Source organism: Odontesthes bonariensis, chromosome 16, assembly GCF_027942865.1.
Source record: "Odontesthes bonariensis isolate fOdoBon6 chromosome 16, fOdoBon6.hap1, whole genome shotgun sequence".
NCBI lineage: Eukaryota > Metazoa > Chordata > Actinopteri > Atheriniformes > Atherinopsidae > Odontesthes > Odontesthes bonariensis.
Genome location: NC_134521.1, coordinates 1,905,615 through 1,925,256, shown reverse-complemented (window position 1 = coordinate 1,925,256; position 19,642 = coordinate 1,905,615). Strand labels below are relative to the sequence as shown.

General features: G+C 39.1%; 2 protein-coding genes across 2 annotated transcripts; both read left to right on the top strand.

Moving 5' to 3' along the window:
- Positions 1-12: 12 nt before the first annotated feature.
- Positions 13-2,999, top strand: rnasekb (ribonuclease, RNase K b). The gene is made up of 3 exons (XM_075487078.1): positions 13-232; positions 1,492-1,574; positions 2,419-2,999. The coding sequence occupies exons 1-3, from the start codon at positions 155-157 to the stop codon at positions 2,561-2,563; spliced, it is 306 nt and encodes a 101-aa protein (XP_075343193.1). The 5' UTR covers positions 13-154; the 3' UTR covers positions 2,564-2,999.
- A 2,383-nt stretch (positions 3,000-5,382) lies between these two features.
- Positions 5,383-18,148, top strand: LOC142401611 (uncharacterized). The gene is made up of 11 exons (XM_075487077.1): positions 5,383-5,613; positions 7,391-7,672; positions 8,190-8,228; positions 8,339-8,404; positions 10,117-10,170; positions 10,265-10,330; positions 11,781-11,809; positions 13,134-13,154; positions 14,752-15,174; positions 15,941-16,171; positions 17,782-18,148. Exons 2-11 carry the CDS (start codon positions 7,393-7,395, stop codon positions 18,040-18,042), a joined length of 1,470 nt encoding a protein of 489 aa, XP_075343192.1. The 5' UTR covers positions 5,383-5,613; positions 7,391-7,392; the 3' UTR covers positions 18,043-18,148.
- The last annotated feature ends 1,494 nt before the right edge of the window (positions 18,149-19,642 follow it).

The following is a 19,642-nucleotide window of genomic DNA, read 5'->3' as shown; positions in this document are numbered from 1 at the left end:
GTCGCTGGGTTTCGGAACGCGCCGAACGTTGCCGAGTGAAACCGAGCAGTGAGGATCAGCTGACTCTGTCACTCGATGGCTCGTTCTTAGTTTTAAAGAGAATAAAACGCAAAATCAGCCTCTGATCAACCAACCCAACGGGCGAAACATCGAGATGCCGTCGCTTCTGTTCTGCGGGCCGAAGATGGCTGCGTGTGGGATCGTTATCAGCATCTGGGGGGTCATCATGTTGGTAAGAAACCATGAAGGGACCCGGCTATTTCCTGGACGGGTTTACGGTTCAACCGTCTCGTTTTAATGGAAATAAACTCCGCAGCTTTTTGCTGTTTAATGTACTTGTAGTTTGTAAAAAAAAAAAAAAATTTAAATGATGGAAAACAAACCGTGTCACAGGTTAATCTCTGAAACCCAACGTGTTGTTTGTAGTTAGACGGAGCCCATGTAGGCCGAGCTATAACTGGAGCTCATTTCAGTGAATATAAGAACGTGTGTAATTAAATGAAATTACTAAATACTGATTGTACAGGTGGATAAATGAGGAGTAAAGTCTGTAGAAAAAAAACAGCATTTATTCTGTGTAGTTTAAGACTAATTCCTGATATCTGTTGAGTTGGCTCGGTTATGTATCCGAGTTAAATGTTGTAATTTATGTGTTTTTTATTAATTTCTTTAGAGTTTTTTTACACAACGTGTTTTATCAAAGCTTTCAGGGGCAGAAGTGGTTCCTCTTACATGGATCATGTGACTTATTTCTGCCCTCGTGATGTTCCTGAGGAGGAAGTCTGTTTATATCAGGCTGTCAGAAGCTTCAATGTTACCTTTAAACAGCGGTTCCCAAACTTTTGGTGCCCACGGCCCACCAAAGGACAAGTAAAAATCTCAAGACGCACATATTGTGCCAAAACAGCCCTTATAACCCGTGTTATCACTCATATCATGTCAAATATCTGTAAATGTGCATTTACTAATGCCACATAAAATGTGATAAAGACAACTATATTACTCATGAAATATTTATTAACTAAATATTTATTTGAAACTTTATCAAATTAGGCTTCATCAAAGCAGCAACAGACTCATTTAAACCAGACGGGTCACAAAATTAAAAATGAGGCAAAGGAAACTCAGCACAGAGAACTGTTTATGGTCCTAAACTACAAATTATCAATGCAACATTTCAGCAATCACTGAAACATGTGCTATTGTAAATATTTTGCCGCAACCTCCTGTTGTTCTTCATGTTTAACCAGAGCAGAGAACGCCAGCTCACACAGGCAGGTAGCGGGGAAACGAAGAAGGTGCTCAGCCACATGGTGGGAGATGCTTAGGTACTACGATGCAGAAGCATTAGCTCACTAGCAGTTAAATTAGCATTAGCCGCATTCCCACTGCAGGAACCTTCGGCAGTTCCTTTAACCTTTTCGGGAACGGGGCCGTTTTTTCCCTCATTTCGGACGTACCCCCCTGACCCTCCCTGCTGATGTCTTTCAGGCCATGTTGGGGATCTTCTTCAGCGCCAAGTCGGCCGTGCTGATCGAGGACGTCCCGTTCACCGAGGAAGACATCAAGAACGAGTGAGTCGCCCCAGAGCTTTGCTTTCTGCTGAAGCTAAACTTCTCATCGTATTCGGGTTCTCTGCTTTTACACTTTGGCTGTGTTCCAAACCGCATACTTCTTCCACTACTCCTACTAACTTTCTGAGTTAGTAAGCGAGTTTGAGTAAGCAGAAGTTCCCGGATGCATCCTAGATTCTCTGAAATGTTGGGTATGCATCATGAGGTTACTACTCATACTCAAACTACCCAAGATGCAACGTAACGTGACGTCGCAGATCGTCATTTCCTGTCAAAACGGCAGTTTCAAGCTAGCTACAACGAGGGTAGGTTCACTTCCTGTTTTCAAAACAAAAGCACCAATTGTATGGTAATGGCTTTCCCTATGATAAAAGGCAACGGGTATTTTATTTTGTTAAAATAACCGGAAGTGCGTTAGCTCACTGCGGCTAGCTTTAGTAGCGCCAAATTCGTGGGAACAAAATTGTAAACAGCCGGTATTTTGTCAGGTTTTCAACACGTTGGGGATCTAAACGACTACTTTCTCACCTGAAAATGTTTCAAATGTTGCTAACGTTTACAGAGTTTAGAGCTTAAGAGAAATCAGCTTCAGGCCGGCTGATTTCGGCTCGGGCAGGAGCGAAATGTATTGTGGGTAAACGCTCTGCATACTGTCTGATCATGCAGTATGCAGTATGGAAGTATGCGGTTTCGAACGCAGCCCTTGTTCTGAAACTATCAGCCGTGTCCCGTTTGTCCCGGACTGCAAACAGTTTAATAAAGTTTTTTGAACGCAGGTTCGGATCAGGACAAACGCGGCGCTTTGTTCGGGTTTTGATGGTAACGCGCCTCTGATCTCTTACAGTAAAAACCCGCCTCAGAACATCTACGGTCTCTACAACCAGGTGGGAATCAACTGCTTCATCGCCGCCGGCGTGTACGTGGCGGTGGGCGCCATCTCGCTCTGCCAGGTGCGACTCAACAAGCGGCAGGAGTACATGGTGACATAAAGAGCCGCGGCGCCCCCTGACCTCTGACCTCTGACCTCTGACCACCGACGAAATGCTGGGAGGCCCAAAAAAAAATTCACCTGCAGTCGAATCTCCGAGTTAATGAGTGGTCGAATATTAATGAGGGGGGCGGAGTCAGGCGTCACCTGGATTATTTATTTTGAATTTCTATGTGTTTGTTGTTGGTGTTTGTTGTTGATGGATGAAAAGCTGAATCATTCCTCTGATGAAAGCGACCAAACGTTGAACCACTTTGACCCGAAGCAGCAGATTTACGAAGGTTCTCCGTGAATAACTTAAACTGAGACGGCGTGGGCGGGTCGGCGTCGCTCTGACATCAGATTCTGTGTCGTTAACGTGTGGATAAACGTGCTAAAAGTGATTAAAACGTTATGGTGTACGATCCTTTGCAATAAAGTGTGATTTAAAACTGTAAGGAAGTGGAATTGCTTCATTATTTGCCCAAAGGTCGATCTGAAGTGAAGCATGTTGGGTGGAAGATGATTTATCCTGGAACGGTTCCAGCAGGATTCCCTCAGGATGTAAAGTATGAGACTTAACCCTATCCTTACCCTAACCCTATCCTTATCCTTACCCTAACCCTATCCTTACCCTAACCCTAACCCTATCCTTACCCTAACCCTATCCTTACCCTAACCCTAACCCTATCCTTACCCTAACCCTATCCTTACCCTAACCCTAACCCTATCCTTACCCTAACCTTACCCTAACCCTATCCTTACCCTAACCCTAACCTTACCCTAACCTAACCCTATCCTTACCCAGAGCGGACGTGGTACGTATAAACTTTTTTTTTGATGGTTTTCTCGAGATAACGAGTTAATTTACCGATGGTTTTCGAGGCCACTTTTTCTCCCAGTTTATGTGTTCGCAGTTTGTTTTTCTCGTAGAGATAGCTTTCATATCGGCCCGCGTCCTTTAAGGAGACGGCCGGCGTTTACACCTCAGTGATCCTGCTGATGTAGTGACCAGCTGAGGGGACCAGGCGTATCCATGGTTACCCAATAATGCACAAGTTATTTATCTCGTTATAACGGCATGATTGGTGTGTGTTAAACCTGATTCCATTCTTCAAATGCTCGTCACACCAGCGGGATTTGCTTTGTGCATTTTCACAAACGCTCCATGTTTGATTCATAGGCTCCTTTATCCAGTTTCCAATGAAAGGGGGTAAAAATGGGTAAAAACCTTTGCCAGAAAAAGTGGCCTCGAAAACCATTTGTAAATTAACTCGTTATCTGGAGTAAACCATCAGAAAAAGTTTATTCGTACCACGTCCGCTCTGGGCTTCCGTACTGATGGGCAGCTATAAGATGGATGCAGATTTAGAAGCACAAGTATTTATTTCTATCATCGTGTTTATAACAGTTTATAACAGAACCAGAGTTCCTGCTGCAACACGTTAATTAAATTAAATGCGCAGCTGTGATTAAGTGGTAAAATGACCCAGAGTCGTGTCCCAAATGCTCTCCATTAAACCAATAAAGCAGACTTCCTACTAACGGATCTTATTTTGACCATCCTGCAGCATCGTAACAAAGTAAATAAATGCAGATTATGTGTGTGACATGTCCAAAACTCCCTCTGAACAGTATCCTCTCAGGGTGGAATCCATCTTTAAACTGGTGTTGTTAGAAATGGGCGAAGTTGGAGTCATTCTCACCCACAGAAACTTTTCGAGGTTTGCCAGTAATCCATAATCAAAGCTAATGTTATAGCTGTGTAATAATACCTAAAGTGGCTTTAACAAATCATAAACTTTTACAATATGATTTAGATTTTCTTCACGTTTTCCCATAATTGACAGAATGAAGTTTAAATTAAACTCAAATGAAGTTTCAACAGATCAAATATAGAAGCTTAAAATATGAAGGAAATGCTTTTGTTGTTTTTCATAATTGGTACAAAAAGTAAAACAAATTAATACACTTTTTCACAAGATTGTATTTCTTATGAAATCATGCCATCTAATGAGTAATATCAATTTATTCTTGAATTTTTCAAAAGAAGATTTAAATTTGTTGTAGAAAACTGTTATAATTGCAAAACAAATCTGGAAACAACAGAACATCTATTTTATGAATATGTCCAAAATGTGTGGAAATCTCTCCATGACTTTTATTATCGTCCAGTTCCATAAACACAGATTTCTGGTCTTTTCAAAACATCCAAGTAGGTGTAAGATAAGTAAGATAAAAAAAACAAACAAAAAACAGAGTTCTTGGTAAATAACCTCATCATTACTAAATATTATATTCACAAGTCGATATGCCAAAAAATTAAATATCCTCTTTACAAAAATGTCTGAAACATATAAATAATCCCCATGCAGATAATTTATACCCACTCATAGTTAACCTGTCCTTACCCCCCTGTAACTGTTTAGAATGGACTTACCTTTTCTTTTCTCCTTGTTTTTTATTATTTATTATACCTTTTTTTTTATCTTGTGCGTCTAAGATCTTTCAATTTTTATTTTTATTTAAAATATAGCCCACAATAAAATAATAATAATAATAATAATAAAATCATTTATTTTCTTTCAATTTGTACTATATGAGGAGGTGTGAACATGTGAAGTTTAAAAAAACAAAAACTATTTACTTTTGAGAATGTCAATGTGACATGTTTAAATAAAATAATAATAATAATAATAAAAAAAAAAAATCCATTTATTCCGTTTTGGCTCTTTTTTGTCCCCTCGCGGGAGCCGTACAGCCTCGCTCCCGCGAGGTGCGCCCGCGCCCTTAGAAATCCCCGCGAAAGTCAAACGATAAACACTCTAACTCCCATTTCAGTGGCCATTTTAGATGTGAGTTGTACAGAGCGGGACTAAAGGATTAAAGAGCGGAACAGAACTTTCAGAACAATAGATTATTCCCTCTTCCCGCCACCGAGCTTCCAAACGGCTGTAACGGACAGTTTTTTTTAAAATTATTATTATTTTTTTAGGCTGTAACGGACAGTTTTTTTTATTATTATTATTATTTTAGGCTGTAAAGGACAGGTGGGGGAGGGGGACAGAGCCGGTGAGTATCAGGAAAAACTTTTTGGCCCCATTTGGAGGGAAATTCATTTCTTTTTAAGACTGTTTTTTGTGTTAAAGATGCTGAATTTAGAAGAAAAACAATCGGATGAATTGTTCAGTTTCAGTCTGAATGTTTTTCCTAGCTGTTCTTTCACAGGTAGCACCGACGATAATAAAAGATTTACGACTCACCTGGTGAATTAAGTTCAGTGTTCAGGTGTTCCATCAGTTTTACTGTTGATTCATTAAAACCTTGTTTGTGATTTGTGAAACCTTTTTCTGATTTGTGGAAATGCAGAACAGGGCCATTTTACTGCATTTTTGTTATTCTGCTCACCCTAAACAGGGTGCTGTATGGAAACTACATTAGACTGCTCAAATCTGGATGGAATTATTCTAAATAGGTTTTAGATTAATGAAAACCTTTTTCTGATTTGTGAAAACTCATTAAAGTTACATTTTCACCCTTTTTTTTACATCTGGATTGCACTTCTTTGAAATGTGCATAATTTTGCTTTTAAATTAACTTTTACCAATTAGTTTTCTCTCCTGTATTTTAATCTTCAGGGAAATTTGTTATTGGTTATAAGGTTTCACAAATCACAAACAAGGTTTTAATGAATCAACAGCCTCTTTAGAATAATTCCATTCAGATTTGAGCAGTCTAAGTATTGTAGTTTCCATACAGGACCCTGTTTAGGGTGAGCAGAATAACAAAAATGAAGTGAATCTTTATGCTGAATCGGATGCCAACTTCAGCGTCGTTAGTTTAGGCCAGTATTTCTGTAATAATGTGTTTATTGTGGATCACGTTACACTGAAACCAAGACATAAGTTAAACGAGAATAAATACACACGAAATTTAGCATTTTTGTGTGTTATTATATGTGTGGCACGTCCAAAACTCCCTCTGAACAGTAACCTTTCAGGGTGGAATCCATCTTTAAACTGGTGTTGTTTGAGTTTTTCACAGTTCACAGAAACTGTTCAAGGTTTGCCAGTAATCCACAATCAAAGCTAAAGTTATAGCTGTGTAATAATACCTAAAGTGGATTTAACAAATCATAAACTTTTACAACATGATTTAGATTTTCTTCACGTTTTCCCATAATTGACAGAATGAAGTTCAAATTAAACTCAAATTAAGTTTCAACAGATCAAATATAGAAGCTTAAAATATGAAGGAAATACTTTTGTTGTTTTTCATAATTGGTACAAAAAGTAAAACAAATTAATAAACTTTTTCACAAGATTTTATTTCTAGTTTCAACAATTTTTATTGATTTTTCACAATGAATTATCGAACAGACACACAGACAGCAATAACAATAATGAAATAAAATAAGTAATAGATAAGTACATTCAGATATCTTAAGAAATATACATATACAGTATATATTTAAAAAGGGTAAATAAAATAAATAAATGTGTAATAACAATAGTAGTAATAATAATGATAATAAGGGTAAAATAGAATAAAGTAAGATTAATTAAAAGATAAAATAAATAAATGAATAAGTAAATAAATAAAATAAGTAATAATAATAATAGTTTGAAAAAGGAAATAATGCCATCTAATGAGTAATATCAATTTATTCTTGAATTTTTAAGTTAAACGAGAATAAATACACACAATTTACCATTGTTGTGTGTTATTTTTGAGTGTGTTGGACTGTATAAACTTGTCGGGTACATTCTCAGTCTGAAACCTATCCAGTAATCATAGGTTTCAGATTGCTGTGGTGGAGCTAACCGTTCTGTTTCCCTCCGTGTCTCAGAAATGTCGGAGATTTCGGCCTGGAAAATCGCTCTGACGGCCATCATAGAGCAACTGGATAAGTCACAGTACAAAAAGATGCTGCAATATTTGGAAAAAATCCCCAAACATCTGAAAACTCCCAGGTCCAGAGAACAGATGGCTCAAACGATCATCGAGCATTACGGAGAACAGAAGTCTGTTTCTGTAATCAGAGACGTAATGATTGCGATACCCAGAAGGGACGCTGTGGTCCAGGACCGGCTGCGCCCCTTTGGAGAAAAACTGAAAGAGGAGAAAAAAGGTGAGTTCACATACTTTCCTTCAGGCTTCTGCAGGCAGCTTTGTTCCAAAGTTTAGGTTGTTTGCTTGAGTGGGTGGGATAAAAAGCAAGATAATCAGGCGTAGTTCCATCTTCAACCAGCAGAGGGTGCTGTGTACCTTTGTATGAGCATTACGCCACATGGACGTTCCATAAATATAAACTACAGAGACGATTAGACTTTTTATTACCAAGTCTGTTAGAAAAATAATACCTGAACAATCACCATCTGTAAGAATTACAATTTAAACTGGAAGTTTAACAGTTTGGTGAAATGTAAATCAAGTTAAAGTTCAGGAATCAAACGAATTCTGATCTGAAACCGAGAGAAAACAATAAGAAACGACCCGATCTGGAAGCTACAGATGTGTTCCAGATGTGTTCACACACAGATGCGGAGGCTGGTTCATTTTTACTGGCTTCCCTGTCAAACACCACTCGGTCACCAGTGAATAAATCCATTTGTGTCTTTTCTGAACTTGTAAAATGTACTTTTCAGGTGAGAAGAGGAAAAGTGAAGCTGACTCCAGATCAGCAGGTAAACAGCAGCTGGTTTGTGAAGGCGTACAACGCCCAGCCGGACATCTTTCACCTGTAAACAGCTGCCGAACTGCGCGCTCACTGACTTTATGATGATGTGTTCGACAGGTTTTAAGAGGAACAACATAGTGAGCGAGTCGGAGTCTTCAGATGGCGAGCAGGAGGCTGAAGCTGGTAAGCTAAGAGCAGGGAGGTAAAGCTTAAATACAAAAAGGCACAAAAAGATACCACATGTAGCTTACAAAGTGACATTTTTTTTTGTTTTTTTCCCAACATTATCTTTATTGTGTTTTCAACATGTTTCCAAAACACACATATATTCAGAAATAAGAGCGCTCTCATATCCAAGGAGACATCAGGGGCAAAGTTATTATCCAACATTCAAATTGTCCTTCTTAGCAAGTCAGATATTTATGAGATAATATAGAGCAACACTTAGTACAAGTATAAAAAACAAAAACAAAAAAACAAAAAGAAAAGAAAAGAAACAACAACAACAACCAGAACAATAAACGTTTCTCCTTCTTGTCAACAATAAGTCCATATTATTTCACTTTTGTACCTATATGGTTCAAAAATACAGATTCAGATGTACAATCCATACAGCATAAAAAAAAAATCAAATATCAAAAGAAAATAGATCACAGAAAGGACTACCAACAACTACGCCTCTTCGTCTTCGTTACCCACATTACTTAAATCTACACTCTCCTTATATTCTATAAAAGGACCCCAAATGTTTTGAAATAGTGATATTTTCCTTTTTATAATGTAAGTTATGTTCTCCATAGGTAAAGTTGTGGATATATCCTTACAAAATGCCATGTTAATGTATATTAGAGGTTATTTAATTTAGCATATAGCTCATAACAATAAAAATAATCCACAGTCGGGACTTCTTGTTGTGTTGCAAACACAAACCAGACCAGGTTGCCTTTGCGTGAAATTAGCTGCATGACATGAAGCCTCAATTCTGATTCTAGTTCAGCAAAACTAAAAATCAAACACAGTTGTGGCTAATAGCAACATGTTAGCAAGAGGCTAACAGATAGCCTATAGGCTACGTCCCTCAGGTCACTGATAGAAATCTGCATCCCTTTATCTTCTGCCCGTTTCTCCTCTTCTTCTCTTTCTAAACTGGGCACCTGATGGCTTCTTTGGTCTTTCACCATGATGATGATCCATGATGACTCCACATTATTACCATTAACACCGTCCACTAACTTGACATGGAAATGAGCGATAGCCTAGAAAACTGGCGTTTTTTTTTTTTTTTTAATTATTATTATTATTATTTATTTTATTTTTTTGAGGGCGCTACATAGAGTGCGCCCTGGGCGGTCGCCCACATTGCCCATAGCAAAAACCGGCCCTGCGTATCTTACTGTTAATTCTAGAGTAAACAGCTCTGTAAAACAACACATTAGTTTTTGTTCCATCCAAACGTTGTCACTGATAAATGTTCTGGAAATGAAAACAAAAGTGTCAGATCGGTTTGAAAAGAGAAAAACTGTTTTCTGCATCCTTAGCTCTCAAACAGCACATGATGTAGCCTTCATCTATCCATACTATCCATAGCCCCCCCCATGACCCTGAGTTGGTTAAAGGGACAGTTCGCCTCTTTTGACATGAAGCTGTGTAACATCCCATATCAGCAGCATCATTTCTGAACATCTTCTTACCCCCTGCTGCGTCCTGTGAGCAGAGTTCCAGCCTCGTTTTGGTGTTGATGAAGGTAGTCCCGCTAGAACTATCCCTTTAAGCTTGTATTGAAAATGGATGAATGCATGAAGCAGAGTTGTCAGAAAGGAATAAATTTGTGCCTTTCTTTAGCATCACGTGGTGCCTAACAGTCTGTGTTAAACGTCTGAAAATGTAATTCCCAGGAAAGAAGAGGAGATATGAAACGGAGGCAGAGAGGAAGCAGCAGCCGGCAGCTGGTATGTAACAGCAGCTCATCCTCCATCTTTGACCTGTAAATGACTGCTGTGCTCTCAGTCCAATGTTCGCAGCTGTGGTATATGTCTTCAACAGGATTTAAGAAGAACAAGATTGTGAGCGAATCAGAGTCCTCAGGTGAAGAGCAGGAGGTTGAAACTGGTAAGTTAAACATTCATACATTTATGTGGAGGCTCCGTCTTCCCTCCAGGCCCAACAGGCTGCTCCTTTATCAACATTTTCTGTGATAGTTTGCTCCAGATGTTTTCCCGGGGTCGTGACCCGGAAGTCAAAGGAGACGATATTCCTGTTGTTGTCGCCGTCAGAAAGAAACAAACAACGCGATGGAGAATGCTCCGTTGGGCATCGCGTTTGTGCAACAAGCAGCTCATCACAGCTTCATCTTGCTCTGCGTTCTCCATCTTTCTCCAATGCCTGAGTTTGTTGTTGTTGTTGGTGGTGAAGAGGTCAACAGGAAGTGGCTCTATTAGCAACAGCTGGAATGGGTACAGCGCCACCTATCATACCGGGGTATGACACGCTTTGTGCCTCTGATCCCATTCATTCACCGCCACCTATCCAAGGAGAATTACCCTTGCCCAAATAAGGAGCAGAACCCAACTATAGCTAATTAATCTCACCATGTAGACCCACTGAGTGATGTTGTCTTTGGAGTTTGATGGTGTCTGTACGGCCTCTTTGACATGACAACAAATGTGTATGACTCGACATGAACAGGACTCACATAGAGAGTAGGAGGAGCTAAAGAGTAGGACATTCAGCCAACTTCCTTTAAGAGTTAATGGCACAAAATTGTAAGGGTTTAAAGGGATAGTTCGCCACTTTTGACATGAAGCTGTGTAACATCCCATATCAGCAACATCATTTCTGAACATCTTCTTACCCCCTGCTGCGTCCTGTGAGCAGAGTTCCAGCCTCGTTTTGGTGTTGATGAAGGTAGTCCGGCTAGTTGGCTGGGGTTTAAAAAATAAAGCGTTTTGCTTCTCAGAACAATATGCCTTCAAAAGAGTAATACACTTGCATCACAAAATCGTTTTGCATGCGAAAGGGTAGAAAGCGAAAGGAAAGAGAACGAAAGGAGAAACAAACAACGCGATGGAGAATGCTCCGTTGGGCATCGAGTTTGTGCAACAAGCAGCTCATCACAGAGCAAATGTAGAGGGACGTAGCTTCATCTGGCTCTGCGTTCTTCATCTTTCTCCAATGCCTGAGTTTGTTGTTGTTGGTGGTGAAGAGGTCAACAGGAAGTGGCTCTATTAGCAACAGCTGGAATGGGTACAGCGCCACCTATCATACCGGGGTATGACACGCTTTGTGCCTCTGATCCCATTCATTCACCGCCACATATCCAAGGAGAATTACCCTCGCTCAGCTCAGTCTGATTGTAATTTAGCCAATAATCTGATCCTTTCAGAGCCATGTGACCCACTGAGTGAGGTCTGAGGGTCTCTGCTCAGACTGGTGCACCTCCACCTCCTGGATCGGTGGCAGAAAATGGATGGTTTGCACGGCTGGTCTTATGTGTGTTAAACCTGTGATGAAACACAGCTGATACCACAAACACTCACTAACTCTTTCTCTTCCTTTAAAGATGACCTGAAGAGTGACTCATCCGACAAGGTAGCAGCATGTCTATAATACCAGTTTTATGGGTTAATATGTTTTTACATTCTTAAAAGTGTTATTAATCATAGTTGAACTCATTACTCGTGACCACATTTATCAGTTTTTATCATGAGGCAGTTTTATAAGTCAGATTTTATGGTTCAGTCATATTTCTGAAGAGGTTTGAATGCTTTTTGAACTGTAAACATGCAAATAAAGTAGTGAGGAGCCAGAGACCGTCCAGCAGGCGGCCGGACATCCGGCGGGGAGGGAGCCCCCCCTTTAAGGGATGGATCCCAGACATCCCCAATGTCTGGGGGTGGGAGGGAGGGGTTTGAAAAAGTGAGACCAGGCCCTGCGGCCTCGTGGTCGGGCCCTGCGGCCTCGTGGTCGGGCTCTGGACACTGTGGCTGGAATCAAAAACTGGAGAGGTGAGGGAGGATGTGAATTGTGCAGCTTCCTGTTCTGGCTCCCAGCCAAAAACGTCCAGTAAAGCAGTGCGGTGCACAGTCCTGGCGTGATTCCAAGCGCCCTCCAGGTTATCGTGCCACCCCCGGAGCCCCCGCCTCACCGACAGGAACACCAGGAGTTTTCCAGCCAGCCAAAGTCTCTCAGATGAGGAGCCCCGCTCAATAGTACGAAACAGCTCTTCGTATAAGTCCCAAAACTGGTTGGAATCCGCCACGTCCATTTTTTGGCCGGATCTTTCTGTCAGGATGGAGGACACGGATGCAGACTTTTTTCAAAAGAAAAACTTCGTCTATTTAACAAAAACAAAGAACAAACAAAAAGCGCAGCAGAGCCGGATTAAAAAAACTTGACTGTTGGAAAAAGCAAACAAAAACTCTTGGCATAGCAATAAATAAATACTTATCTTGGGAAGGGACGAGGAACATGGAACAAACAGGTTTCTTGGCATGGAGAGCAAACAAAGATCCGGCCAACTGAGAGGGGAGACTGGAAACTAAATAGGGACAGTGATTAGTGACTGGGTGCAGCTGGAGGGGAATGACACAGGTGACGTGAGCGAACTAATTAACAGGGTGCAGGGAAAACTAAGACATGAACCGAAAACTAAACATGGATTTAAACTCAAAAACGTGACCTAAAACATGAAACTAAAAACAAGAGTCCATGGGCGTGACAGAAGTTATTGTGAGGAAGGTCACGGCATGGGCTCAGGGACAGCCTGGAAACCTGTGGCTGTAAAGACAGTTCATAATTATTTAATCCATTAGATTAAAGTTCAAACTCTGAAACCAGAGCAGAAACAGCCGACCAGTCAGATATTCTCCGTCGTCATCAGGAACTGATCATTAACAGGCTGCTTCTTTCACAGGAAAGAGAAATTCCACCTTGGGTGAGTAAAAATCTTAATTATCATTCACAGCTTTTTGAATGTAGTTCTGTGCAAATCTTTCTCCTGATCAGCTTCATTTCTTTACATATTTCCATTAAAGCAGGAAGCAGCTGCAGAGATTCACTGAATTCTAGAACATTCATTTCTGGTGGCATAAAACAGTTTAATCATTTCATTTATATTAATTGTTCCATAATGAGTCATTAGATTATATCTTATATTCCTTTTTTAAGCTTTAAATTGAATCTTATTGACTTTTTCTTGATGTTGAATAACATATAATTCTTATTATTGTCTGTTTTTTTTCCTACTTTTCTACTTTTAGACGTGATAACGTTCATTATTTTGGGATTAGGATTTTTTTAAACTGAATTTCTTATATTAATTTGACTCTTTTGGTAACTGAAAGCAGTTTTAACGTAAATGTAGAAAAAAGTTGAAACTATGAAGCTGTTTTTCACAGATGCAGCTAAAGAAATGGGAACAAATGATGTGTCTCTGTGACAGGCTGCTGGGAACAAAGTGCCTAAAGATCCAGTTTAAAACGGCTTCTTTGCTAAGTTGGACACAACACTGGTTCATCCCTTGAGTTAGGAGCCTTTTTCCTGCCTGAATGGTTCACAGCTCAGAGTTAAGGGGCTGAACAAAGAACAAACACATTCCTCTGAAGATGCTCAGGTACAAAGGACTGGACTGAAGATGAGGGAAGAAGCAGAAAATGTCCAAAGAGAAACTCTGAGAGAGCTTCAGGAAGCTGCAGAACTGCTGATCAGGACACTTTAAGGCGAGACACGGCGGGCAAAAACGATGATTATTCATGCAGTGGTCAATTTTTAGCTTTTGGGCCAGTCTACTCCTTCAACATGTGTTATTTCAAGACATAAATTAAAATGTTTATTTCATCGCATTTTGTTTAATCGCGGCAGTACGTTTCGCCCAAATTTTCCAAAATGAATTCCCCTATTTAAATCTCTAAATGCCGTTTTCTCAAAATCATTCTTTTGTATTTTTCCAGTATCAGTATCTCAGCCTATGGAGCACCTACTAACACCAAACTTTCCAGTTATACACTTAGCAGTATTCTGAAGATATTTATAGAAGGATTTGTTGATAAATCATTCCTGGCCTGATTTATGTGACATTATAATGAAAAAATATGGCGAAAATTGATGTTTTTTAGGCTATGGGCAGTATATTTTGATTTCCTAGGAAATAAAAGCAGATATCCTGAAATCCCTCTGTACTTTTCTTTTCATTTTGTGTGTAAACAAATGAAAAAATTATTTTGCACCTGGCTTTATCACATGTTCAGATCTATCTTCTGGAAATATATGCAAATGTGCGCATATTTAATGAGATAATGCCTAATTTGCATAATTAAACATATACATTTCTAAAACTGGTAATACATTTTTTTTCATACTTGTATAAGTAATCAACTGAGGAAGTTTCATGGTGATATCTATTATTTTAAAATATTACCCTATTCACCTGTAGTGTCTCGCCTTAAAGGTTATAAGAAGGAAACAGGAAGAAATGAGGCTGATCAGAAGTGTGTTTTCTGTATTTTTCTTCCTCTAACTGTCCGTGTGTTCAGAGGAAGAGCATCCAACAACTAAAGATCAGCGGTGACAGCGAGAAAAAACTCATAACTGGAAAGGTTGTGCAGAAATCCGGTCTGCGTACATATCAAACCAAAAAAAAGGAGAAAAAGTTTTTCTTCAACCTGGGAGTTGCTGATGAGACGGACAGCATCAAAGTGATGGTGTACGGACGAGAGCGCTTTCAGGACTTTGAGGAGGGCTGCTACTACAACTTCAGAGAAACAATCATGGACGAGAACTTACTGAAGGTCACAAAACTGACCAAAATATCAACGGCACCTCCGCTCGATGTGCCGAAGCAGCTGGAGCTGGAAGCTCAGATGCTGATTTATATCCAGGCTCCAGTCCGCTCCATCGGCAAAAGCAAAGTTTGCGGTGAGAAAACGCTCGTGAGTGTTGAAGGGACGGTGAAAGAGGTGAGTTTCCACCTTTCTTTTAACCCTTTGTGCGGTCTTAACATTGTGTTTCCTCTCCTTTGTCCTACGGGTCAAAAATGCCCCGCCCTACCAAAGCCCAAAATAAAGCAACTTAATTTAATTTTAAATCCAAAATCTATTTTGTACGATGAAACCACCTGTTATTTATCTATTCAACTCAATTCAATACATTTTTTATCATGTATTTTTTGTTACACAATACAAAAAGACAATCACCAGTTTTCAGGATTACACTTTTTTTTTTTTACTGTCAGTTGGACCAACAGTTTTCTTGTTTTCTCAGTTTTCTTTTACATAATAAAGGTTTATTATTGCTATTATATAAATGTGAAGTAATTACTTCTGAATTAATTATATTGAAATTATATTTCTGGTGTTTAAATGTTTTTATAATTCACGGGTCAAAAATGACCCATAAGACAATCTTTGTACCCTAGTGGTGTACAGCCCACATGGAAACATAAACAACAATAAAGTGTGACTTTTTCTAATGATGGGGTCCCTTTAGGAAAAGTCATAAAATAAAATAGTTTATGGTATTTTTTCTACAGCTAAACATGGTGGTGGGTTACTTTTGACCCACAAGACAACAGGAGGGTTAAAGGGCCAGAGTCGTATGAGCCATGTTGGGACTCCTGTCAGGACGGAGACTTATTTAACATCTGGTGCAGTCTCATGATTTAAATCTGCAAAACTGAACTGAATCTACTGGATTGTTGCATCTTGTGTTCTTGGTTTTATTCAGATCGGCCTACCTGAAACTGTCAAATCAAAGAGAAAACGGCGCGAAGACATAAAAACCGTTTTCAAACTGGAAGATGACTCAGGTTCCATCGGGGTCACCCTGTGGGGCAAAGACACCTCCCAGCTCAGGGGAACATCCGTTGGAGACTTTGTGAGGGTGATCAACGTGAAGACGCATCACTACTATGACTCTGTGTCACTGAACTCAACCGACTACACCAGGATTACCAAGGTACCCTCTCTGCTGAGGTTTTCACTTTAAAGTTTCATTTTTAAGTTCACACCACAGGATGTCCAACACTTACTTAAGGACCCCTACTTGTTGTAGTTTCTTGTATGGATGGGATTTGAGCCCAGGTTACCCATATGAAAAGAGACAATTTCACCTTGACACTACCCATCAGTAGGTATGAATGCATGTATCCATGTATGTATGAGTAAAATTTTCAAGAATATCAAAAATTTTAGATATGTATGGAGATCTCACCTAAGGACCCCTACTGTTTGTAGTTTTTTGTATGGATGGGACTTGAACCCAGGTTATCCTCATGAAATGTGGCAATCTTACCTCTACACTATGCATTGGCAGGTTTGTATGTATGTATGAGTGAAATTTTCAATATTGAAAAATATTAAAACATTTTGATTTTAACAGATGTTTATATATATGTGTGTATGTATGTATGAGTAAAATTTTCAAAAATTTTAGATATGTATGGAGTTCTTACCTAAGGACCCCTGTTGGTTGTAGTTTTTTGTATGGATGGAATTTGAGCCCAGGTTACCCACATAAAGGTGACAGTCTTACCTCTACACTATCCATTGGTAGGTAGCTATGTATGTATGTATGTATGTATTTATGTATGTATGAGTGAAATTTTCCAAAACCTTAGATATGTATGGAGGTCTTACCTAAGGACCCCTACTGGTGGTACTTTCTTTTATGGATGGGACTTGAACCCAGATTACCCACATGAAATGTGGCAATCTTACCTCTACACAATGCTTTGGCAGGTTTGTATGTATGTATGTGTGAAATGTTCAAAAATAAAAAATATCAACATCCATCCATCCATTTTCTGTACCGCTGAATCCGTCGGTCGGGTCGCGGGGGGGCTGGAGCCTATCCCAGCGGTCAATGGGCGAGAGGCGGGGTACACCCTGGACAGGCCGCCAGTAAAAATATCAACATATTTTTTATTTTTATGTATGTATGTATGCATTGATGTATGTATGACTGAAATTTTCAAAACATATTAAAACATTTTGATTTTAACGAATGTTTATATATGTATGAGTGAAATTTAGCTATTTACATATGTATTCATGTATGCATGCGTGCATAAATGTATGTATGAGTAAAATTTTCAAAAATATCAAAAATCTGAGAGATGTATGGAGGTTGAGATATGACAACAGGTAAAAATAATAATGATGTTACCTTTAAAATGCGTCACACGAGTGTATTCAGCGTCATTTTATTAATTTTCTGGGTTAATGTTGAAAAAAGTCGTCTTCAAAGCCAGAAGAAACGTATCATTATAACTTTAAGAGTCTGTTGGATTAACGGTCACAGAAATTATGAATAAAGTGGATTATCTCCCAAATATTTCTGAAAGTTCAACAGTTTTTCAGAATATTGTCTGGATAAAATATGACTCTGCACCCTGTTTATCCATCCATCCATTTTCTGTAGCTGCTTAATCCAACTCAGGGCTGGAGCCTATCCCAGCTGTCATTGGGCGAGGGGCGGGGTTCACCTGGACAGGTCGCCGGTCCGTCACAGGAACCCTGTTGAGTTCTTATTATTCTATTATACTGACGCCTCCGTTCTTTGTGCAGGTGCAAAGTGCTGCTGTCCAGAACGTCAGCGTTCAGATTGTTGGGATCATAAAAGCTGGAAGGATTGAGACTGAGCTGGACGGAGAAATGAACGGGCAGGTTCACACGTTTGTCGTGGATTCCTCGCGCCTGGCAAAGGCGTTTGGCGTCCGGCTGCAGGGCGACTTTCAGAAGAGGCTTTTGAAGAAAATGCCGTTTTCAGCTAAAGCAGAAATACGAGGAAACAAGATAAAGAAGCTGACAGCTGCTAATGAGATGTAAACACTTGTGTTTGTTACCATGTGTGACATAAAGTGTCCTGAGACGACATTTGTTGACCATAAAAAGCATTTCCTGTAATAAAATGTGCTCAGAAGTGATTAAAACAACAAAGGTGGATTTAATTTTTGTTCTTTGGAAGTTGAGAAAAGACAGCAGGAATAACATAATAATATTATAATGTTTCAGTGTGAAAAATCTCCATTTACGTGTTTATACGTCAGCAGTTATAGAACAGAAAAATAGTTAATTCATACCCCAATGGAGGAAATTCAAATGAGTCAAGTAGCTCAAAAAAATTATAAATATTTACAATGATTGTATATTAACAACAACAATAATAATACCAATTCTAGTAAATATACTACTACTAACTAATAATAATAATAAATGACTAAATAAACAAATGAATTAAAAAAAAAAAATTCTTTTTAAAAAGATGATTAGCAGCACTGTAAGCAGGTTAGCTCAGTGTTAGCTCCTCGGGACCCACTGCCCTGCATGTTTGTGATGTTTCCCTCCTCCACCACACCTGATTCAAACGATCAGCTCGTCATCGAGCTCGGCAGTGGCCTAATAAGGAGCCACCCAAAACCATAAAATCCTGCAGCACTGATTGGCCAAATATTTATTAATTTTCCCTGGCAACAGTACACGACTGTTTGGCTGCACTGCTGCACTCTGACCAGCTGATAGAAACGATACGAGTCATTGAAAGGTGGCAATCTTTTCCATCGGTAGGTATGTATGTATGAATGCATGTATGTGTGTGAGTGAAATTTTCAATGATCAAAAATATAAAGAATTTTAGATACTTACGTATGAATGTATGCATACGTGCATACATGTATGTATGAGTAAAACTTTCAAAAATCAAAAATATAAATAATTTTAGATATTTACGTATGTGTATGCATGTATGAGTGAAATTTTCAAAAATGAAGAATATTTAAAAAATTTGATTTTTACGAATGTATGTACATGTGTGTGTATGTATGAGTGAAATGTTCAAGAATATCAAAAATCTTAAATATGTATGGAGTTCTTACCTAAGGACCCCTACTGGTGGTAGTTTCTTGTACGGATGGGATTTGAACCCAGGTTACCCATATGAAAGGTGAAAATTTTACCTCTACACTATCCATCAGTAAGTATCTATGTATGAATGCATGAAAAATATCAAGCATTTTAGCTATTTACATATGTATGCATGCATAAATACATGTATGTATGTATGAGTGAAATTTTCAAAAATATCAAAAACCTTAGATATGTATGGAGGTCTTACTTAAGGACCCCTACTGGTGGTAGTTTCCTGTATGGATGGGATTTGAACCCAGGTTACCCATACAAAAGGTGGCAATGTAATTCATTGGTAGGTCTGTATGAATGCATGTATCCATGTATGTATGTATGTATGTATGAGGGAAATTTTCAAAAATATCACATATGTATGGAGGTCTTACCTAAGGACCCCTGCTGGTTGTAGTTTTTTTGTATGGATGGAATTTGAGCCCACCTCTACACTATTCATTGGTAGGTAGATATGTATGAATGCATGTATGTATGTATGTATGTATGTATGCATGAGTGAAATTTTCAA